A 22,835-nucleotide genomic window follows, 5' to 3' on the forward strand; every position below is an offset into this window, starting at 1 on the left:
TGGTGGTGCTGATTCAGGTCACATAGCACACCCCCCACAGGCCGCTCTGGGAAAGGGGCAGGAATTGCAGGCAGGTAATTCTGGGGATCTGTGGCTGTTGCCAAGGTTTTGCCGGAACAAAAAGGATGTTAGAGGGATGCAAGCCAGATTCTGAAACTTGTTGGCAGCCTCCCCCCAAAACCAGCAGTGCCCAGCCTACCCACCCACATGCCGACGCTTCCACAGCTCCGGACGTGTCCCTCTGGGGCCCCACGCGCCGCCTCACAGCAACACAGCAGAGTAGTGCAAAACGATAAATCTTTATTTGTTCACAGTTAAACACAAGCAACTGCCTCGACATCTTAGAACATTCTAAGGACAGCAAACCCCTTCGATTCCAGTCCCCACTAAGATTGTACCACGTTCTCTTGTAGTTCACGTTCACGGCATTGGACGTGGATTGTGTGACATGCTCTTACGATCCAGACGGGAAGGTTTAAACCTTCTGACAAGAGATGACTTTTTAAAGTTTAACTAAAAACAGTCAGTTAAAAAACAATCTGGTTTTCAGTGATGGAACCTCTTCACTGCAAGTCAGCCGCACACACCGGCTCCATGATTGAGTTAGAGAACTAGACTATGACGGCAGAACCTGCTCCTCCGGGATGTGTCTCTGGTCCACAGGGTCTTCTGGAAAGTGACCCACGACCTCTCCTAGTGCAGATGCCCGGCTGCCCCTCAGACAAGCCAGAGCACCAGCTGCGCAGAGCAGCACGCGCCCTCCTATCCAAGCACCACGTGGAGGCAGGGGAGGTGGAGGTGGCCTGGGGCGTCTCAAACTCTCAGGGGTCTCCTCTGAGCTATTCCAAAGAGCCCGGAGCGTGGGCGAGTTTGTGGCACTGGGCGGGGCGGGGAGGGGAGGGGTGGGGGGCGGGAAGGGCCTCTGCTTCCTCAACTCCTGTCAGGGCTGGTAGTGGCGGCAGAGGCAGGGGCAGGGCTCGGTGGTCCAGGGCAGGCCCCTGGGCAGCTGCAGCCACCCATCTCTGGGGCGCACACACCAGTGGCCAGTGGGATGGTGTGGGAGAGCCGGAAACACCGCTCGCTCTGGGCAGGCCAGTTGTGGCTGGGGACGGAGCCACCTAGGGCAAGGGTCACAGCAGCAGCCCAGGGGCCAGGCCGAGACCTCAACTGGCTCCTTCACCGCTAGGGAGGAGCTTCCTCGAGTGCAATCAGCTCCTCTGCAGCAGTGCGAGTGTTGGGGGGGGAAGGGTCAGAGAGCTCTGGATGTAAACAAGTACACATACGTCTTCAGACCAGACACGTTTCCCAGCACTCGCTGCTGGGCTGTTTTAAAGCCTGCACCTCAAAGAGCGAAAATGCAGCAGGGCACGCGGTGCTGACGCAGGCCGCCCAGCAAGACAGCCCTTCCCTCACCGGAGACGCGTTCCTGGGCAGGCCCAGCCTCCACCTCTGCGCACAGCGGTGGCACACCCCCTCCACTGCAATTCTGGACCGAGCCTTCGCTGTGCCCACCCGCATTCTTCATGGCCGCCTGGTGCACGCACAGGCGCAGTGTCTGCGCAGCATTGCCTGCCACCTGTTCCCCACTCCTTCAGCATTGAGTGGTCTGTCCCAGGGCCTGGGGGCCTTTTAAAAGGGCTGGTGTGAGCACAGTCGTTAGACTCTCCTCTCAGAAACCCTGCCGGGCCTCAGTCCAGCTGCCAGGTCCTCGAGTGGCAGTGGGCCCGTCCATCACCACCTCCCACATGGCTGCTGCTTCCATCTCTCCCCACAAGAACATGAAACTCCGAATGCTGCTGTGTGATAGCCGGTCTGGAGTTCCACTTCCTGCTGTCTTCTCTGCCTGGGACTATGTGGCCACAGTGACTGAGGTGGCATGTGGGCTGACTTTTCTGTGGTCAGTGGCTTCTGGGACCCCACTGTGGATGCCAATAGCCCCCCCTGAAGACAGCAATTGTAACCCGGCCCCAAAAGCAGCTCAGCTGTCTGCTCCCTCTGCTCAGAGCGCCCAGGAAGAACCCTCAGCCACTCTCTGCAAGAAGAGCTCTGTAACCCTGGCCACCGAGCAGTGGCTTTCCTCTCCGGCCTTCGAGCTCCAGGCAGTTTGCTCCCGGGCACCAGCACATCCCCCTGGCCCGCAGCAGCAATTTGCACGTCACGGCAGGGCCCGCCCAAAGCCCTTTCAAACTGCAGCTCACGTCTGACGCAGACTCACGAGCCGACCTGCAGCAGGTGGAGGAGTGCGTCTCCCCTACGGACACCACACCGCTCTCCCCACCCCCACCCCCGCGAGACTGTGGTGAACCTCTCATGAACGTCACCCCGCCCAGGAGACGGCCTCCCACCTCCTCCAGGTCTGGGCCAGCCCGCTTGGGGTCAGGTGGGGCCAGGCAGCGGGCTCAGCTCTGAACAGAGGCCGTCCAGCCCAGCATGCTCGAGCGCCAGAGCCCTGCCAGCCTGGGTTCCACCCTCTCGCCCGCTTGGCCTGTCCCTAGGCCAATTCATGGGACTTTCTCCACAGTCCCCTTTCCATCCTGAAAAATGCCTTTTGACTCTTAGCAGGCTTATCAATTCTAAAACCAAGCAAAACCTGAATACCAAGCCCTTTGCAACATAAAAGCCCACAATCCTGGGCTGACTTTCACAGGACTCCAGGCTGGGGCCACAGCCTTGGCAGAACAAAACCCAGCAGCTCCTCTGCTCTGGCCGGTTGGAGAGATGAGCAGACACCCGGGCTGGAGGCACGTGCCAGGGGCCCCAGCCCAGAGCCCACCGCGGGGCCTTCTTCTCTGCATTCTTACAACCTGCACACGTAAAAAAAGTCCTTTCTTTCCACGGGTCGCCTCGCCTCTGCCCGCCAGCATGAGACGAGGCTTTGATTAAACGCTGGGGTCCTGCTCTCCTGGGCCTGGGGAGGGTCCACATTTAGGACGATTTCGGCAGTTTCTCTGAGCCATCTTTCTCTCGAGTCTAATGTAGTTTTCCTCTCTGAACCTGAACTAGGCAGCCAGAGCATCCTCGGCTTTCAGCTTTCCTTAGGACGCACGTGAACTGAGCAGGCGGTAGGACACTCCCTGGGGACTACACACGGTGGGGCACCACACCCGGGGACAGCCTTCCACAGGCTGGGCCCACGCTGGTCACGCTCACATGCCCTGTCCCAGGCAGGGAGGTGTCCTGCTCTCACGGTCTTGATGACATGGAACCTCCTGCTCGGGCCTCGCCTGGCAAGACCAGAGTACTTGCTGCCATGCTTGAAAAACAGGCTATGCCCTCCCGAGCCGGAAGCTCCCACAGACAGAAAGACTTCCCACCATCACGTGTGCCTTCTCCCTCCTCATGACTGAGCCTTCCCGTCGTGAACCCCAAGAACAGGGAGGAAAATCGAGCTCACCAACTCTGCCCGCCCGCTGCCCCTCACTGCCCCTGGAACACCAGGACAACTCTTAGGCTTCCAGCATTTACTTCAGAAGCATCTGACGAGTTCAGGTTCTCTGCCATTGTCAGTGTCCTGCCCGGTGTCGCCTCTCCCGAGCGTGTGTGGGCTGCCAGCCTTTGTCTGCAAGGCAGGGCTCTGCTGGAAACCGCTCTGCCACCACTAACGTGTCAGGGGCAGTGGCCTCACGCTACCTCACGCTGCCTCACGCTGTTCGGCCCTTGAGTCAGAACTGGGGTAAAAAGCTGTTACCTTTCCGCTGGCCGAGGCGCTGCTTAAGCGAGGCAGTCCCGACAGCCACGGGAGCGCTGAGGAAACCCCCCGGCCCCCAGAGCCTCTCTGCTGTGGGGCAGGGACCCGCAAGGAGCAGGTCCAGCCCTGGGCAGCGCCTCGTCCACGCCCATTTCTCAGTAATCTGCCCGCATCCTCACCCTCCATCCTGCGCACAGCAGGCTCACCCCACACCGCAGCCTGCCGTCCCAACAGCATGAGTTCTCGAGCACACACTGGATAAACAAGAGGCCGTGGGGAAGTGGGCAGTGTCCCCGAGGAGACTGTGGTCTCCACAGTGCCAGCTCCAGGCTTCCCAGCAACAGACCTCTGTTCACAAAGAGCTCCTAGAAAGCTTACTGGAACCGCCAAAGAACCTATCGGTGACTGCACCACTGTCCCTCTGACCTGCTGCTGCAGATGCCGACCTTCAGACCAAAAGCAGCAGGAGCCTCCTGTAAAAGTGTCCACGTGAAGATGGCAGCCTTGCGCACCACCTCCTCTGGAAAGGGCGGACAGTGCGTTTCCTGCACTGCCACCTGTCACTTGGCTAACGGGGAGCCAGCACAGCCACCTGAGCTCAGGAGGAGAGAGTGGTGTGTCAGACCTGAAATCTGGCCTCATATTGCACTGGTTCAAAGGGCCCAGCCACTGGGGGAGGACGGGAGCAAAGCTGCTGAAGAATGCAAACTGGCCCTGGGGCTGGTACGCACTGCTAGGAAAACGACGTGGGGTGGGGGATTATGAGGCATTTCAATACCAGACCCAGAAACCATTCTGCACTCATGAGCTGTCAAAAGGCCCTGCATCCCTCTCCCACCGCGTGAGCCGCCGCGCAAACCCCGGGAGCAGGAGCGCTGAGAAGGCCCCGCCTCCTGGCCTGTGCCCACGCACGCAGGCTAACACTGATCACCCCGCCTTAGCTGTGTTCAGGATGAGTCTCGTTGTAGTCCATGATGCGGAGCTGTCCAACACTGTCCGGGTTCGGGGGACATGGGTGTGGGCTGTCGGGGTGCAGGGGAGTCTTGGCTTCCATACCCGAGTCTTTGCCCGGCTCTGTCTTTAGGGTCTCAGAGAGGCTACCAACGGCCACGCCATCCTCATCACACTGGCTCTCGCTCTTATTACGAAACAACTCTCGAGCCTTCATGCCCAGGAAGCTTTTTGAACTAGGAAGTGAGCCAACAGTTGTGGGGAGGCCGGTGGAGGGCTCGCCCATGGTACTTTCCCACCAACTGCTGAACGGGCCAGCCCTCGGGTTCGGCGGTTTCTCCGGGGTGGAGAGCTGGCTGCTGCTGCTGCTGCTGCTGCCGCCGTCCGCACCAACTCTGCCTCCCCCAGCGCCCCGGGTGCTGCCAGGCCGGGGGGGCTTGGTCTCACCATTGCGGCTAGATACCTCTTCACTGTGCACTGCCACGGAGTCCGAGCAGCTGTCATTACAACAGTCGAGCCTGTACGAAACCGAGGGAAGAGAAAAGCACTGGTGATGGCGGCGCCAAGGGGGAGGCGCAGGGCTGCTCACGCTAGCACGGCAGAGGACTCGGGCACGAGGCCTCATCAGAAGACTTCTGAGTGACAGATGGCAATCTTACACACGGACACTTCCTGGGACCCTGTCGAGGGACTCAGGACCAGGAAAGGAAGTGTGGTGAGATGAGGGGACACCACTTGGGGCTCTGGGGGGGCTGGAGCGGGGGCTGAGGCCACCCGATCAGGCTGTTGACAGCTCTGAGCCCCGCCACACAGCCCTCGCTCTGTCCACGGCACCGATGACGAGGCCCTGAGACGCCCACTCTGTCCTCACCTTTCTTCTGCTGCTTCCACTGCTTCTGTCTTCTCATCTTCAAGTTTTTTCAGGAGGCCGTCTTTCTCCAACCTGCCATATAAGTCTAGGATCTTCAGTTCGAACACCTGGGTGACCTTTCTCTGAGCCTCATACCTGCTCTCCGCGGCCTGCAGCTGCCCTCTGAAAGACACAGACCAGCAGGAGTGGGCAGGCCGGCTGCGCACCCCCCACGGCACTGCCAAGCCCCTCCCACGGCAGCAGTTACCTGGCCTGCAGCTTGACATCCTCCAAGTACTTCTTCTGCTCCAGAAGAAGGTGGTCCTTCCTGGCCAGCTGAGACTCCAGTTCCAAAATCCGTTTCTGGGAGGTGTCGAGCCTCTGACTCTGCTGGAGCACGTGGCTCCTGTGCTTTTCTAGTTCTTTCCGATACGCAGCTTTCATCATCTCCACTTCCTGAAAAAGCGACTGGCGTCAGTGGTTTCGGACAGACAGGGAGCACGCCGCGGCCGTCGGGGAAACCCAGGTAACAGGCACCGAGCAGGCGCGGCACTGCGCTTCGGTACAGGAGTGCGGGAAGGGGCCTCGCAGGGGACGTCGGCCCAGGACCCTCCCTCGCAACCTACCCGGAAAGTAACTACCTCGACATGGACAGACACCCTGGCCCAGAAAGAGCCACCACAGCACACCCAGAAAAGCACAAACCTAGAGATGCTGTTGGGCCTAACGCCAGGGAGACAGGCAGTTAGGTAAATCAAAGCGCTTCCTGTGCTGGTGAGCTCCGTCATGTGCACCAGTGACGCGGCGGAGCAGCCAACCGCAGCCACGCAGAAGGTACGGTCGGCCACAACACCCACTCACAGGATGCCGAGGACGAGGAGCCCACCTGCAATGGTCGTTTCGGCCCAGGGCACTCGTGGGCCACCTGTGTTCTTTCCACTCCTCTCCTCCTGCGCAGACGGCTACAGGCAGGCTGGAGGGTGCCACTGGTCCAGCAGGGCCCTGGGTGCAGCAGCAGCTGCGGGCGCGGAGCCAGCCTGGCCTGAGTGTGACCGGCGGAAAGCCCACAGAGGCGCGTGCTACACTCAGACAAGACGTGGAAGGACCCCTCCTGACAAGCACACGTTACGTGTGTGCCGCGTTTGTGTGGCAAAACGCGCACTACGGAATCCGCCGCGGCAGGTTTTCCGAAGACGACACTAAGCCACGAGGAGCAGGGAGTGGGCCGCCGCCACAGCGTCCTCCTCAAGGGCAGCCGGCACTGAGTGGACCAAAGAGTCTGCTCTTTTTCTTCCGTAAAATAAAAAACGCATTTTTCATTTTCAACAACAACTTCGTTGACCTGGATATTTTGAGTATGTCAGCTCTCTCCCGCGATCAGCTTCTAGTGGGGAGAGGCCAGGGCGCTGGAGACAACCCCACAGCAGAGCAGAGAGAACTGGGCAGCCAACAGGTCAATAGTGTGAGAAACTTTAGAAACCACTTTTGACACAATCAGTCACAGTGCCTTCTCCACACACGGCACAAATCTTGTTTTGCATTTCAGATGCATTTTTACCTTTCTTGAAATAATAAAGCATAATATGCCGAATATGTTCCGTATTTTTTCCATCTTCAATATTAAAATGGCTGCACAAAATCTCACCAATTTTGATTGTTTGATTTTTTTTAAAATGCACACTGACAGGATAGCTGTCACAATACAACCTAACAAACTTGTTTCCAATGAAGTTAAAAACAACTAAGCACTACTAGAGTGATCACACAGAAAAGAAACATAATGGACTTTTTGGCCGACCCAGAAGAACCAGCAGGGACGTGACTGCCTGACGCTTGGAACTGGCGCCAAACCACATGACCGTCCCAGCTGTACCTCCTAGCCCCAGACAGCAGCCCGTGTTAGGGAACCAATCAAATCTTGTCCTGAGCGACAGCAGAGAGTGATGGAGAGACGGACACAGTACTGAACTAGGGAGGGCGTGTGCTCTCACCGGCCCTCACACCCACCAGCCACTCCCCACCTGCCTGAGCAGGAGGAAGCTAAGCTCTCGGTCCTGAGAGCGAACCAGGGGGGGAACAGGCAAGGATGGGCTATCCATGGCCTGTGGCACGATCCTGGCCAGGACAAGGGTGGGAAGCCCAGTGGACGGGTCCTGGGGAAGGTTTCCTTGCAGAGAGCCCTGTGGGAAGTGACACTCTCCCTTCCCCAGGACACCGTGGCGTCCATCTGCAGCCAAGGTCACAAGTACACACCTTGTGGCCATGAGCACTGCTGGCCCGAGGGCCAGGTTGAAGGGACAGGTCAGCGGTGACAGGGAAAGACCCAGCCTCCCCGCAGCTGTCCCTGCACTCACTGTTCACCTGCCTCAGGGCCTCCCCCAAGCGCAGTAATGAAACTCTTTAGTGATAAGCACCGCAGCCCGAAGCCGAAGGTGCCTGTTTCAGGGTGTGAACCGTGCAATGGCCTGAGCGCCCAGTGGGCCTGCTTGAGGCCCTGAGCGAGCAGGTGCCCGACCCACTGTGGCACAGAGGCCGTCTGGCCACACTGCTCTCAGGGGGAGTCGGGGACCTGTTGATGTCTGAGTAGCCTGTCGGAGGGGCTCTTCTCCTGTAGGTCTGTTTCCTCTCCCTTCCTCCAAAGCCATTCATTATGCTTCTAAATTAAGTGAAAGATGGATTCTAGAGAAAGTTCCACATTTAACTTCCTTCTAAAGGAGTCGGAGCTGAGAAATAAGGAGTAACCCCATTATAAAACTCCCTCTCTGGTTCTAAGACGACTCGCTGCATTTGGCCAAGAAGGATGCTCTGCAAAGCACAGGCACAACAGCCCTACAGAGAAGCCCGTGTGTGACGGAGAAGTCGGCGACAGGGCACATCTGAGCTTCTGCTATTGCGATGTCATTCCCAACTCATCACTCACATCATCCGAAGCTATTTATAAAGTGACACAAAACTCCTGTCTCAGTGCCACCGGTGAAGCACTAATTAACGTAAGACCATCCCATGCTGGCCTTGCTGCCAGGCTGAACCGCAATCTGCTGGAACTCAATTCTGCATTAAAAGGAAGATGCACATGCTTACCAGTGTGCACCCACAGCCCTAAAAGTCACGTGAAACAGAGCCAGCTCCCCATCTCCTCCCTCCCCTCCTCCTCCCACCCCCCCATAAAAGGAGCTGGGGCAGGAGAAGGGCCACCCTCTCGTCACCTCCTCTGTACCAGTCTGCCTCAAATGCTTTCAAGGACACCTGACGGAATCTCAAAGCCACCCAACCTGGGAAACAAGAGCACAGCACGGGTGAAGAGTGCTTGGCTCACTAGGTTGGGGAGAGGCAGGGAGGGACGGGAGGACCGCAATGGGATGTGCCGCGGACACACCGCCTCGGTCCCACGAGCCCAGCCTACCTTGGTGGTGTCCGCATGCTTGTTCTGCAACTGTTCCAGATACAGCTCGTTGACCTCCCCGAGAACCAGCAGCTGCCTGTTTAGAAACTCCATCTGCTGCTGGACCGACTCGCTATTTGAGAGCTGACCGAGACACAGGGACAAGCAACAGAAGACCCTCAGACGGAACCAGCCAGCGGCACAGCGTCCGTGTGAGGCAGAATTGACAGCTCCCGTGGTGTCAAGCTCCCCAGCCTGGCTGGTGTGGAGGAAGGTATCGGGGGCAAAGAGCACAGACAGAGAAGCACTTCAAAGCTGTGCTGACAAAGGGGAGGAGCGCCAGCGCGCCACACCACGGGGCCGCTCCAGGACGCAGGAAAGAAGGCAACGTGCAGGACCGCAGCGGGGCCCTTCAGTCCACGGGACAGAGCCCCAGGGAAGACTCACCTGCTCCTGACCACGGGACTGCTGGCTGCACAATGAGTCCCACACAGAGAGGGACCACAGTTCAAAAATCTGAACAGACTTGGCACATCTGCACACAGAAGGTGTGGGCAAGAGCTCCCGGGACACGCCTAGCGAGGGCTTGGGTGGGCCCTTCCCCACCAGGTAGGCCATCCTATGCACACCGGTGCTGAGCACTGCCCCCGGCACCTGCCCGCGCCGTGTCAGCAGCACCAGAAACACGTCTAAACCTTGCCAACTGCCCCCTGCTGGGAGGAGCAGACTCACTCCCTGTTGGGAACCCCTGACAGACATGTGGGGACACACAAGCCACATCGGAAGGAAGACTGTCAGCCATAGTGCAGCCCCGGCCCTGCCCCCTCCTACCTTCTGAGACACCTGGCTGAGCAGCAGCTCGGTGTGGCACACCTTGCTGTTGGCCTTCTTGAGCTCCAGCCGCAGCTCGGCAACCATGTTCCTGCAGTCCTCCAGTTTTGTCTGCCCAAAGAGACGCCTCAGGTCAGAGCGCTGGCAGGCTGGTCCCCCAGGCACCACCAGAGCCTTGTTCCTCAGTGGGCCACGGGAATTCGTTCTTAGTTTTAAATAGTAAGTCACAGTCCTGACTTGTGCAGCTTGGAGGGTGAGGTGTCGTCCTGCAAACTGAAAGGCTAGTTGCTTGATTTCCGGTCAGGGCACACGCCTGGGTTATGGGCTGATGTCTCCCTTTCTTTCTCCTCCCCACCCACCTCTTTAAAAATAAAACAAACCTGATTTTTTTAAACAGTAAAGTTGCAGTGGGTTTCTGAGCGTCTGATTTGTTTAACAAAGGGAAAAGAGGCCTCAGACCCCTGGTTCCCAAACTGTACTCAGAGCCCTGAGCACAGGGCTGCACAGCAGACCCTGCGACGCTGCGGGATGTTTTATTTCTGAGGGAAAGACAGCGACATCTGTTGGTCATCAAGCACACTACGGGCTGGAGGAAGTTCAGGTTCAGTGTTGCACCTCCCTGCCCACAGATGACGTCACCTCCTCTCGAAGCTGAGCTTCTGTGGTCAATGGGGTAAGAAACGCCAGGGCACACCACCACGAGATGGGACATGCGGGCGGCTGCTCGGTGCTGAGGCACGCACATAACAACCCTGGAGAGCAGCTGCGTCCTTTCAGACGTCGGGACTCATGTGGCGTTTCAGACAGGCACTGCACTGTCAGGACAGCCACTCACTACGTTGTTCAGATCTGCTCGGCGAGCAGAACCGTCAGCTGCCTGTTCTGACTGCGGAGAGCCAGGGCACAATCACTGGCACACCAAGGGTGCCAGGAGCCTCCACCTTACACGAAACAGACCTGCCCAGAGACCTAGCCGCCACGGCCTCGGAGACAAAAGCAGCTCATCGTGGCCACACACACTTGGTGCTCCGGGCCCTGTCTGCATGGGCTGTGGGTGCTGCAGCTCGTACCTCTAATTCCTGGCTCTGGTTGTAGAATTCTTCTCGGTCGTGCTGCAGCTGCCTGATCTGGCCATGCAGCTGGCTGACCACCGTGTCCCGCTGCTCCTGCAGCTGGCTGTACCTGGCTTGTTCCTTCTGCAGACTAACCTTCCATATCTGGATGTCTTTCTCTTGTAACTTCAACTGGTCTTTCTAGCAGAGACAGAAGACGTCATCATGTCAGCTGCTTTCCAGCGTGGGCCTGACAGCCCCTACTACCTAACCTGGCTTTGGTTCCAGGGTTACCAAGTTTCACACCAGCACATGGACATTAAGTTGCTTAAAGAACTTTTCTCAGAGGTCAAGTTGCTCCGGCTGCGTCCAGAAGCCCACCACTGCAGAAAGAGTGTGCTGGGCACCTGGCAGGCGCTGGTGCTCCCCGCGAATTACAGCCCGGGAGACCGGCTCCAGGGGCTCAGTTATTTTCCGAAGTTGTAGAGCCAAGGCCCAGTCTCCCAACCAACTTGCGGCTTCACAACTGTGTCACAGGTTTTGGGCATAAAGTGGCTTCAGGAGAGCTGGTTGCACATTCGGAGAAATGAAATAATGTTTTGACCCTATTGTCATCACAGCCAATCACAAGCACAAAAAAATCCATTGTCCCCACAGACTCTAAGATCTGCAAGGGAGCTCAGAGATGCAGCCGCTCCCGTGTTACCCTTGGAGACAAGGTAGCCTGCAGAGCCACCCGGTGAGCCGCGCAAAGACGAGGAATTCTCACTCGGCTCAGGGGCTGCTCATCGCAGACCACGGGTGACCCCCACCCCCTCCGCCACCCCACACAGCGCTCACCATGGCTGCGTTGTGCTCCTCCAGAGCCGCCGCTCTGATCACCTTGCGGAGGAGCCGCCTGTTCCGGACGGCGTGCTGCTGCCTCTTAAAGCGCTCATAGAGCAACTGGTTGTGCAGTAAGAGCAACTGGTTGCGGAGGGTGCGGACCTCATCTGCGGGAGGAGAGCCTGATTTTAAAGCAGAGGGAGGGTGGCAGAGACGCCATTTACATACTGTTCAGTCAAGCGCCCACCCTGGTCCGTTAGCTTGAGAAACCAGCTTTTTAAGGAGCAAACAGCACCCATCATGTATTAGGGAGACGGGGTGATATTTACCACCTACCTCCCTTTAAATGGTCACAAAGGGCCTAATATGGGGTGACCCTCTGAAAGCGTTATTTATTTCTCCCCACATGCTGGAACCACAGGTATACACACCTATCTACCCTTTTCTTCCTTCCCCCGAGTGTCCCCCCAGGAACACTCCTGGTGCTGTTCACTGCAATCAGCCCTCTTGCAACTCTCCTGCAAGGCGCACAAAGGGCCTGCTCTTTGCCCTCTTTCAGAAACAGCAAACGCTGACTGTGCGAGACACCTGAGACGCTCCTCAGCCCGGAGGACAGACACGCAGAGGAACAGGAGCTCGGGGGAGGTCTGCTTCCTGTGGGGCCCCTTCCCCCAAGGACAGAAAAGGCAACAAACAAGCAGAACCTGTGTGGGCTGCACGTGGAGCTAAAGTAACAACTTTACCTCCAAAGTGGGTCCAGTCGACAGACTTGCTGGGTAAAGACAACCTAGGAAAAAGTTTTTAAATAACAAAGTTACTGATCTTACCTAGAAAAAAGTATGTGGACTTTTCATGGCAGCAAGGTCAGATCACTTCCTCGTGGCATAAGAAAGTCTCCAAGGCCAAGTCCACCTGGAGTCAGTGGAGGAGCCTCAGAGCCATGCGAGGGGCCAGCGCCCCAGAATGCGTGACCCCAGTCCCCGGTGTGGAGGCCCCACCACCAAGCTCACTCTGCACCCGCGGGGGTTGCTCGGCTCTGCCAGCGCCTGGTGAGCAAACGCCAAGAGGGGCCTGTCCTCACTCCTCTCTGCTGAAACGTACGGGGAGGAGCTCTAAGTCGAGAAGCTCCTGTCACCCGAGTTTAAAGAAAAAGGAGGTAATATGCCTGGGCCTGTTATACCCAATTTCATGTAAAAAGATATCTGAAATCTCACAATCTGTCAAATTCTACCTTAGATTAATTTACAGAAGAAGAACAAAACTGACATTCCCCAAGAACGTGTTGAGAAATGGTTTCAAACTTCCCTTACCCCTTTGAAAAAGGAAAGAAAGGCTGAGCCCTGGCCGGGGGCTCAACTGGTTGGAGCACCACCCCCACCACCATCAGGCTGCGGGTTCAATCCCTGGTCAGGGTGTGCACTGGGAGCAACCAATCAATGCTTCTACCTCACATCAATACTTCCTCTCTCTCTAAAATCAATAAACATGTCCTTAGGTGAGGATTACCAAAAAAGAAGTGTTATCTGACAGATTTCTAAGAAACCATGTGTGCCATCCGGAGGGAATGGGACCACTGAAAGGTGGTTGGTTTTATCTTCCACCTGTTTACCTGTCACCCACCCCCGGCAGCTAGACAAAGAGGGCACTGTGACAAATATTCCTACATTTGAAATACCATAACCTCACCCTCAAACTTTGAGAGCGAACGTGAAACCACTGAACGTCCCCACAGAGCAGTGGCCCCAACAGCCTCCACATACAGACTCACATTAAAATGAAACTGTGTAAGGAATGGTCCGATTCAATGTCCGCTACACAGTTACGTACACGAGAGGGCGACAAGCTGGAGGAACGTCTGACCGAACAGGAGGAGCAGCAGCCTCCAGGGGAGGGCACGGCCCGCCCGCACCCTCCTGCCTTCTGACTTCCCATTACTGCTGGGCCCCAAGGGAGGGCGGGGCCCCACCAGTGCCTTACTTGCTCAGCTCCTTGCTGTGCGCGTCGGCCCCCTGCTGGATCAGCCTGTCCAGGATCTCCAGTGGGGAGGCAGAGGGAGTGTAGTCCTCCTCTGCGTTCCCTCTCACTTTCTTTAAGAGTTCCTTAGTCTTCTTGCTGATAAAGTGATGGGCGGTCTTTGGCAATGCCACCTCGAAAAGATGATCGTAGAGGGGAGGCTGCCCACTTCCAAAGCGTGGGCCCCTCTGAGGAGGAATTTTGTAAGGGCTGGGAGTGATGATACTGGTCTCCAGGGGGGTCTGACGTCCCCTGTGCCCAGCAGGGCCTTCATCGGTGCCCGCACCAGGCAGTTCTATGGGAGTAAAGGCTTGCTTCGGTGCGTCAGGTCCCAGCTTNTTACTGCTGGGCCCCAAGGGAGGGCGGGGCCCCACCAGCGCCTTACTTGCTCAGCTCCTTGCTGTGTGCGTCAGCCCCCTGCTGGATCAGCCTGTCCAGGATCTCCAGTGGGGAGGCAGAGGGAGTGTAGTCCTCCTCTGTGTTCCCTCTCACTTTCTTTAAGAGTTCCTTAGTCTTCTTGCTGATAAAGTGATGGGCGGTCTTTGGCAATGCCACCTCGAAAAGATGATCGTAGAGGGGAGGCTGCCCACTTCCAAAGCGTGGGCCCCTCTGAGGAGGAATTTTGTAAGGGCTGGGAGTGATGATACTGGTCTCCAGGGGGGTCTGACGTCCCCTGTGCCCAGCAGGGCCTTCATCGGTGCCCGCACCAGGCAGTTCTATGGGAGTAAAGGCTTGCTTCGGTGCGTCAGGTCCCAGCTTGTCCAGGGAGGAGTTGGAAGGCTCGGGGTGCACAAAGGCACCCTGGACACTGGAGGTGCTGGAAGGGGTCTTCCTGGAACAGCCCGGGAGACTGTCCTGGTAGAAGGGAGAGTCAAAGCCTCCTCGAGGGACCAGGGGCTCAGCATCAGCTGGGGTGATCTCAGAAAGTTCTTTAGATATTGCCGCTAAGAGGGAGGGAAACAAGAGACACAATGATAAACAGGCCATCAAGGGGAGGTGGGGGGGGGGTGGCGGCAGGGTGGCCTACTGTCGCGTGCCACCCAGAAAGGCAGACCCAAAGCAGCATCCCTCCCCCTGGCAGTGGGCTCAGAGCAAAACCCCCACCGGCTCCCCCACGAGAAGGAAAGCCAGGCGAGCCCGGCAACGCCGACTGCAAACCCGGCTCCCCAGCAACCTCGCCTGAGCCCCGGCCCCCGACACTACCTTCTTCTTTATCTTTCTCAACGCTGTCTTCCTCAGAGGCCAGGTCACCCAGAAACCCCGGAAGGTCGCTCAGAGCGACAGAGCCTTTGCTGCCGGAGAGCTCTTCTAAGGAGAGACCAAGACCACCCAAGTCGGAGCAGCACACCAGAGACCACCCCGCTGTGGCGCTGCGTCCGTGGCAACAGGGGGACATCCGGCTCTTCCCAGGGGCTACCAGAGAAAGCTAACCCGCTGCCAAGGATCAGATTAAAGGTGCCAGAAAACTGACCCACAGAACAAGGAATTCGCCGTTCTTAGCACTCGGGGAACAGAGGAAACCAGTTGGAACAGCCTGACACACAGCACTGTGCCGCAGTGGGTTAAAAGGTTTTTCTGTGGTTGTTACTGCTTAGCTTTCAGGACAAAACACAGGCTTTGTCATTTATCTTTGGGCCTCAGTGCACTGCCCCCACCTCCACACACGGCTCGACCCGAGGAGGCAGGCGAGGTCTGGGGCCACCCGGGTACTTTACCTGGCCCACGGTCGCTCGGGACGTGCTGCTGTCTGTGCAGGCTGGGCCGGGCCACGTCCGCTCTCTCCTCCTGAAAAGACAGGCACTGCTCACGTCACACGGCAAAGCCAGGTGCGTGTTCTTAGACGTAAGAGAAACAACCCACATGTCTACATTTTTAGATTAGAAAGGAGTTTAACAGCCCAAGCATTTGCGAACTGTTTGGTCTAAGGATGCCTTCAAGTTCTTAAAAATTAATGAGAACCCCAAGAGCTTTTGTTTATGTGGTTTTATCTAGTGATAGTTACTGTATTACAATTAAAAAGGAAACTTTAAAGGTCATTAATTCTCTTAAAAATAACAAACCCCCCTACCTATAAACATAAACAACATTTTTTAAAGATTTTATTTATTTATCTTTAGAGGGGAAGGGAAGGAGAAAGGGAGAGAAATATCAATGTATGGTTGCCTCTCATGTGCCCCCTGCTGGGAACTGGCCTGCAACCCAGGCATGTGCCCTGACTGGGAATTGAACCACGATCCTTTGGTTCACAGGCCCGTGCTCAATCCACTGAGCTACACCAGCCAGGGCAACAACACATATTTTAAAACAAAAGCCAAGAAAAAAAACCCACCTCTATTTCCCCAACCAAAAATAAACGAGCGAGGAGAGTGGAACTGTTTTACATCTCCAGCATCTCTATACCAGCCGGCTTCCACTGAAGGCAACCGGGCTTTCGCATCCACCTCTGCCTTCAATCTGAGGCAATACGGCACTCTGGCTAACGCGTATCAAGAGAACCCTGGGCCCCACAGATAAGCAGTGGTGAACAAGTGTCAGCAGACTTTTCAGATAGCTGTGGATAACCACCTTTGATACTACACTCAAACTTGACCCTGGATTATTTCTTAAACAGTAATTACAAAGTGAAATCTGGAGACTTCCGCCAAGATGGAGGCATAGGTGGAAACACTGTGCCTTCTCCCATAACCAAGTTTGAATACAACAAAGGTTTGGAGAAACAAAGACACAACCAAAGGACAGAAAATTGAATTATACAGAAGTCCGACTACATCTAACCGTTCAACGGGGACGGTAAGAGGGGCAGAGCCAGCAGCGAGCAGGGTCGGGCAGGACAGGGCCCCCGACCCAGGCATGCGGGCAGCCCGGAACCAGTTGGGGTGCGGGGCAGACTGACCGCGGTCGCACATTCGCGCACAGTGAGACAGACCACGCAGGCCCCAGGGGGCGAGGGCTGACGGCGGTGGCACACTCGCGTGCAGTGGGACGAAACGCGTGGGCCCAGTGACAGCAGCAACTGCGGCACCGGTGAGGGCCGCAGTGGCAGGCGGCAGACAGGACGCCATAGTCCCTCTTTGACACCGCCCCCACATACAGCGTCACAACCCAGCGACTTAGTTGCCCTGTTCTAGTGAACACTTTAGGGCTCTGATCCTGCTATGGAACAGGCACGAACAGCCCAAAATATGGTGCAAGAAGAACTCAAAGTCCCAGAGCCAATAACTCTAAGCGACCAACAGATTGCCAGCCTCTCAGAAGCCCAATTTAAAACACTATTTATCAGGATGCTCACAGAATTGGTAGATTATAGTAATAAATTAGAGGAACATAGTCACAAATTAGAGGAACATATGAAGGCTAAACTAATTGAAATGAAGGGAGATGCACAGGAAACCAATAGTGATGGAAAGGAAACTGGGACTCAAATCAATGGAATGGACCAGAAGGAAGAACAAAACATCCCACCAGAAAGGAATGAAGAAATGAGAATTCAAAAAAATGAGGAGAGGCTTAGGAACCTCCAGGACATCTTTAAACGTTCCAACATCCGGATTATAGGGGTACCAGAAGGGGGAAAGAAACAGCCACGAGTGGAAAATGTATTTGAACAAATAATAAAGGAGAACTTCCCCAGTCTGGCAAAGGAAATAGACTTCCAGGAAATCCAGGAAGCTCAGAGAGTCCCAAAGAAGTTGGACCCAAGGAGGAACACACCAAGGCACATCATAATTACATTAGCCAAGACCAAAATGAAGGAGAGAATCCTAGAAGCAGCAAGGGATAAGGGGACAGTCACCTACAAAGGAGTACCCATCAGACTGTCAGCAGATTTCTCAAAAGAGACCTTACAGGCAAGAAGGAGCTGGAAAGAAGTATTCCAAGTCATGAAATCCAAAGACCTACAGCCAAGATTGCTTTATCCAGCAAAGCTTTCATTTAGAATGGAAGGACAGATAAAGTGCTTCTGAGATAAGGTCAAGTTCAAGGAGTTCATCATCACCAAGCCCTTATTATATGAAATGCTAAAGGGACTTATATACGAAAAAGAAAACGAAAAATATTAACAGTGAAAGGACAGCAAACACACAGTTATTAACAACCACACCTAAAACAAAAGCAAACCAAGAGGACAGCTAGATCAGGAGTGCAACCACAGAAATGAAGAACACATGGAGGGTTAGAAACAGGAGGGTGGGAGGGGGAGAAGGCACAGAAACTAGCATAGACGGTAGGTAGAAAATAGATAGGGGGGAGGGCGAGAATAGTGGGGGAAATATAGAATCCAAAGAACTTGAGACACGTGGTTATAAACTAAGGGGGGGAGAATGGTGGGGGAGGGAGGGTGCGGGTGGAGGGGAATGAAGGGGGGGAATAGAACAACTGTAATGGTATAATCAATAAAATATTTTTTTTTAAAAAAGTGAAATCTGAAACCATGGCAATTAATTTCTCATACCGCATATCACCCAGGGTCTGCCTTGTGCCCTGAATGTACCCCTCGCCAACCAGAACTCTGCAATGCCACGCTTGGGTCATTTGGAAAGCACTGGTTCACCGGGTCACACAGACATGCTGACAGACTGCACTTTCCAACATTGAAAACTCCAGCCCCCAACCAAGCTTCTCAGATGCTCCAGTCCCATCCTGCAAGTCCAGGAGAAGCTACCAAGCTTGTGGGATGCCAGTATTTCAATGCTCCAGTTTCACCTGGGAGTGAACATCGTCACTGCAACAAATGCTGTTTGTCGTTTGTCTTGAAGGGACAGGCTCAGTTCGTCATTTAAGAAACTAGCTGCCGATGCGCTCAGCTCTGAACGACCAGTCCACGCCCTGGCTGTCCTCCACAGTGGAACCCGCTGCGGGAGGCCGGAGGCTGGAGGCCCGAGGCCCAGGTCCCTGACGCTCCACCCCGCGGTGAGGGCTCGCCATGCACCCTCCTCGCCACAAAGACCGTCACACACACGTGGGCCTTAGGCCAAGACTTAATCAAACCCGTGATTTTTACAGCTTTCCATGGAACACATGTTTAAGTTAGTCTTTCTGGTTTGTTTTCCTCCTTTACACTGAAACAACATGTCAAGGAAGAAGGTGGGTGCCTGCCGGAATCTGTGCTCAGGGGCCAACTGTTTACCCACCATCGTCTGACTACCTTGAGCTCAGGGCAATCGGGGGACAAATGACAGCTTAGGGACAGCTTAGGACTGCAGTGAAAAGACTTCTGACCCAGTGGGCTCCCAGAAGGGCGTCAGGACCCGGGTCAGCTGACCACACGTGAAGACCCGCTGGTGAGTCTGGTTTCCGATGTCCTGGTTCAAACCCACCCCCTTTCAGGCCCAAGTCCCATCTCGCACAACAGGCTCCACCAGGCGGGTCTGTGAGCAGCCCGGTGCTTGGGCAGCGGGTAGCCAAGCGTTACCTTCCGGAGGGGCGCAGCTGCGAGCTGGGGGAGGGACATGTGCACGAAGTCGTCCGCGTGGCAGAGCGGGGCTGGAGGCGGCGAGGTGGCGGGGGTGCCCAGGGGCGTCCCTTTTCCTCCTGCTCAGAGACAAGGGCAGAACACACACGGTCACTGAACTGAGCCTGCTCGTTAGAAAAGTGGCGGGATTATTCTCAGCCCACCTGTCCCTGAGAAGAAAGAAATGCGAGTTAACTCTCTGGGCATCTAAGCCAGTGTTTTTTTTTCCTTTCTTTTTAGAGAGAGGTAAAGGGAGCAAGAAAGAGAGGGAGAGAAACACTGATATGCAAGAGAAAGAGATCAGTTGCCTCCCGCACACCCCCAATTAGGGACCTGGCCCAAAACCCAGGCATGTGCCCTGACCAGGAATCGAACAGGTGACCCTTCGGTTTGCAAACTGGGGCTCAGTCCAGTGAGCCACACCAGCCAGGGATGGGCCAGTCTTTTTTTTTTTTGGTTCCCGTTACATGTTCTGGAAGCCATGTAACATGAGCAGTTTGCATTAAGTGCCAGCATCAGGGTTTCCACAGCAAGTGGCCCCCCAAATCACTGTCAGGTCTAAGAGACCATTCCCGGTCACCGGAGGCAGGCCCGACCAAGCTCCCAAACCCCACCTAAGACACACATACCGAAGACTTTACTGTAAGGGTGTGACGCATCTGACGGGACAGTTCCAGGAGAGGTCGGAGGAGTGGTCATGCCACATGCCACAGACGGGCTCCAGAGTGCAGCCTGGGGAGTCAGTGAGACATGTCAGCAGTGGGGGGTGGACACCAAGTCACCAAGGGTTACATCCACAACAGACAGGCCTCCGCACTGAAGAACGCATCTCACCAAAGCTTTACCAAAAGACAAGCTGCATTTTCCAAGTCTAGACCCTAAGAGAAACCCAAGTGGCTTTTGTCGATACATTTTTTAAAATAACTCATTCTGAAATGAGCGGCGCGAGATTTTCCCAGACCATATGCTAAATCCTGACCCAGACGGTCAGCTTCAACCGCCAGTGGGGAAGAAAGTGGGCTCACTACTGGACGCCATACTTGCGGTGGCGCGGGGAAGCTCAGGGGTGGGGGCAGCTGCCCAGGTGTGCTGGCTGATGCGGGCCGGGCCGTGGAGCGAGGGGTGGACGTCACGTTCCCTGCAAAGAGAGGGGGAAAGTGTGCGGCGTCAGCATGCGCTTCTGACTGCTCTGAGAAGTGTGGTGCTCCGGACCTCGCACGACACTCAGTTCTCTGCGTTCAAGGACTGTCTGAGGGGCCCCGACGCCCTGGGACAAAGGAACGTGCTCCGTGGGAATGCAGCGCGGCGAGGCTTGCTGCACGGCTGTGCTTCAGGGGAGCCCAGGCAGACACAGTGATAGCACCGCCTGCAGACGCCCTGCCCACCCCGCCACCCCGATTCTCGGCTGTCCGCTGCCTCAAGCCTGTGGGGGCAGTGCCAGGAAGCAGAAAGACCCCTGGGGAGGCGGGACCTACGCCCACTCTGTTCTTAGCACTGAAGACACTGGCAGGTCCCCCGCCATCAGGAAGGGGACCAAAGGCACAGGACTAAATCAAACTGGAAAGAGGAATGAGTCAGGACAAAATGGAGGCAGATTTAAATTTTCAATATTGGGGAAACAGCCCCTAGGAGCTGAACTAAGTCTCGTCCTAGGCAAAGAAAAATAAAGTCAACAAACACCACGCTGCTCTCCAGAGGCAAAGGGGTAGCACAGAGAGGCAGGCCCTCCCTTTACCGTAGCTGTTCAGTGTGTCGGCGTAAGGGCTGGCGGGGACATCGGCTGGACGGTGAGGGCAGCGGGCTGAGTGGCGGCGAGACACAGAGTAGCCGTCCTCATACGAGGCTTCCATCGGGTCCAGAGAGATTTTGGCACACTCGATCACGACATCGTGGGTTTCTAATTTCTTCCACCTGTAAAGGGCGGAGAACGTCAGGAAGTGCAGGCTGTGGCCCGTCATCAGTCACGCAGGTGGGAGTGCCAGCTCTGGCCAGCCGCGGACCTGTGAGCAGCCAAGAACAGGCAGAGCCACACCAGCGCAAGGACCACCCGTCAGACACTAGCCCTTCGCTTCACACACCCGGGTCCTTCCTACTTAAAATGGTTATACCGAGTTACTAGAAACTAATCTGAAAGAAAAACGTCATCCACAAGAGACTAGGCACAGCCTTGTACCAGAACACAAACGCTGCAGAATGGCCACCAGGAGAGACCCGAGGAGCAAGGGTGACGGAGGAACAGGGAGCCCTGGACACCACCAAGGAGTGGGCCTGACGCAGGGTCCCCCAGCCACACCTTGGACTCTCAGCCACCCCAGACCACAGCACAGCCCGACAGTCTCAAACCGAGAGGGCGCCCACGAGGACATTTAAAGAGCCATCTAAAGGCTCCTGCTACGTGAGCCGCCCCTGCCCCACTCCTAAGTGCCCGGCTTCTGGAAACAGCCGCAGCTCAGAACACACACCATTGCTCAGCACAGCACGGCCTGAAACAGAAGAGGAGGAACCCAAGTCCAGCCCGAAAGGCACTTTCCGCAGGGGGAAGTCACAGCACCACCATGAAAGGCCCCGCTTCCAGCAGGTCGGCGATCCCTAAGAGTGAGGGAGGGAGGCCCGGGAGACATTCTGGGCAACAAAACGTTCTTTGATTGTGACTCAACTTATGTCAAAACTGAAGAATTTTGTTTTATCTACATTATACCTTCTTAAAGTTGATTTCAGAAATCATGCTTTCAAAGAATAAATGACATTAAATGCTCAGGATACAACTTTAAAAAATAAAAGATACAAAACTACTCAAAGACACACATATAGATATAATCACACTAATACCTGAAACTAAAAAGACAAGTTATGGGTGATGTTTCTGTCTTCTTTTTATTTTATTTTATTTTATTTATTTATCTTTAGAGGGGAAGGGAAGGAGAGAGGGAGAAAAATATCAATATATGGTTGCCTCTCATACGCCCCCTGCTGGGAACTGGCCTGCAATCCAGGCATGTGCCCTGACTGGGAATCCAACCGTGATCCTTCAGTTCTCAGGCCCGTGATCCTTCAGCTCTCAGGCCCGTGCTCAGTCCACCGACCTATGCCAGCCAGGGCTGTTTCTTCTTTCACTTCTTCAGTATTTGCCCGATGTTCTACAAAGCTGTGATAAGTAATACATTTACTTGCTCAAGTATAAACTATCTAACTTTCTTTTAGACAACACAATTTTGCTATACGTTTCTAAGTAATTAATAATCCAGTAGAAATTCTAACCTTCATGTTCCCAAGTTCAGAGAAGAACAGCCCAGACTGAATGAGAACAGACTCTTTCCAAGGGATGTCCCTAGGAACTTTCAGAATACTATGAAAACAAGAGACTCTGCAGGCTTCCACGGGGAAAAACGCAGCTGACACAGACGACCAGAAGTCACAAGGCCTCCAACCACAACAGGAGCGCTGGAGACAGGGTGGCAGCAAAGAGCGCCTTCCAGTGCTGCGTGAGAGCACTCCGCCCAAACACTGCGCCCTCTCTCTGAGAGCCACCGGAGGACATGGCCCAAGGAAACAAGTCAACCCGAAAGACGCCAGAGACATAGAGGACGGCAGACCCTGCAGAGAGCAGTGCCAGGAGGCCCCCAGGCAGGACGACGGCAGTTCTGTGCAAGGCACGGAGACAGCCCAACCTGATCGGCGGACGCCCCAAGAAATGGGCATGTCGCAGACCATCACTACAGCACCAACTGTCCCCAGCCTGCTCCGAACCGAGGGCCAGCACATCTGGGGGACCCCGGCCTAGACAGCGCATC

The 22,835-nt window shown here is 55.5% G+C and overlaps 1 protein-coding gene across 6 annotated transcripts in view; it reads right to left on the reverse strand.

Moving 5' to 3' along the window:
- Positions 1 to 279: 279 nt before the first annotated feature.
- The window catches only part of TSC1 (TSC complex subunit 1), a 46,636-nt gene continuing 24,080 nt past the window's right edge, over positions 280 to 22,835 (reverse strand). For 3 of the 6 annotated variants that reach the window (XM_037036404.1, XM_037036405.1, XM_037036402.1), the window contains exons 9-23: positions 20,780 to 20,955; positions 20,085 to 20,182; positions 19,674 to 19,776; positions 19,006 to 19,124; positions 15,308 to 15,377; positions 14,796 to 14,900; positions 13,978 to 14,536; positions 12,323 to 12,366; positions 11,595 to 11,761; positions 10,773 to 10,955; positions 9,703 to 9,813; positions 8,893 to 9,015; positions 5,758 to 5,945; positions 5,511 to 5,672; positions 280 to 5,157 (exon numbers count right to left, since the gene is read on the reverse strand). In XM_037036404.1, coding sequence (XP_036892299.1) covers positions 4,626 to 5,157; positions 5,511 to 5,672; positions 5,758 to 5,945; positions 8,893 to 9,015; positions 9,703 to 9,813; positions 10,773 to 10,955; positions 11,595 to 11,761; positions 12,323 to 12,366; positions 13,978 to 14,536; positions 14,796 to 14,900; positions 15,308 to 15,377; positions 19,006 to 19,124; positions 19,674 to 19,776; positions 20,085 to 20,182; positions 20,780 to 20,955 — 2,740 coding nt within the window. In that variant the 3' untranslated portion in view covers positions 280 to 4,625. Of the gene's footprint in view, positions 5,158 to 5,510; positions 5,673 to 5,757; positions 5,946 to 8,892; positions 9,016 to 9,702; positions 9,814 to 10,772; positions 10,956 to 11,594; positions 11,762 to 12,322; positions 12,367 to 13,556; positions 13,931 to 13,977; positions 14,537 to 14,795; positions 14,901 to 15,307; positions 15,378 to 19,005; positions 19,125 to 19,673; positions 19,777 to 20,084; positions 20,183 to 20,779; positions 20,956 to 22,835 lie in introns of all 6 variants that reach the window. The other 3 variants (XM_037036406.1, XM_037036403.1, XM_037036407.1) reach the window with 3 other exon arrangements.

The sequence above is a fragment of the Sturnira hondurensis genome, unplaced genomic scaffold, assembly GCF_014824575.4.
Source record: "Sturnira hondurensis isolate 20B ecotype Veracruz unplaced genomic scaffold, ASM1482457v3 Scaffold0022908, whole genome shotgun sequence".
Classification (NCBI taxonomy): Eukaryota; Metazoa; Chordata; class Mammalia; order Chiroptera; family Phyllostomidae; genus Sturnira; species Sturnira hondurensis.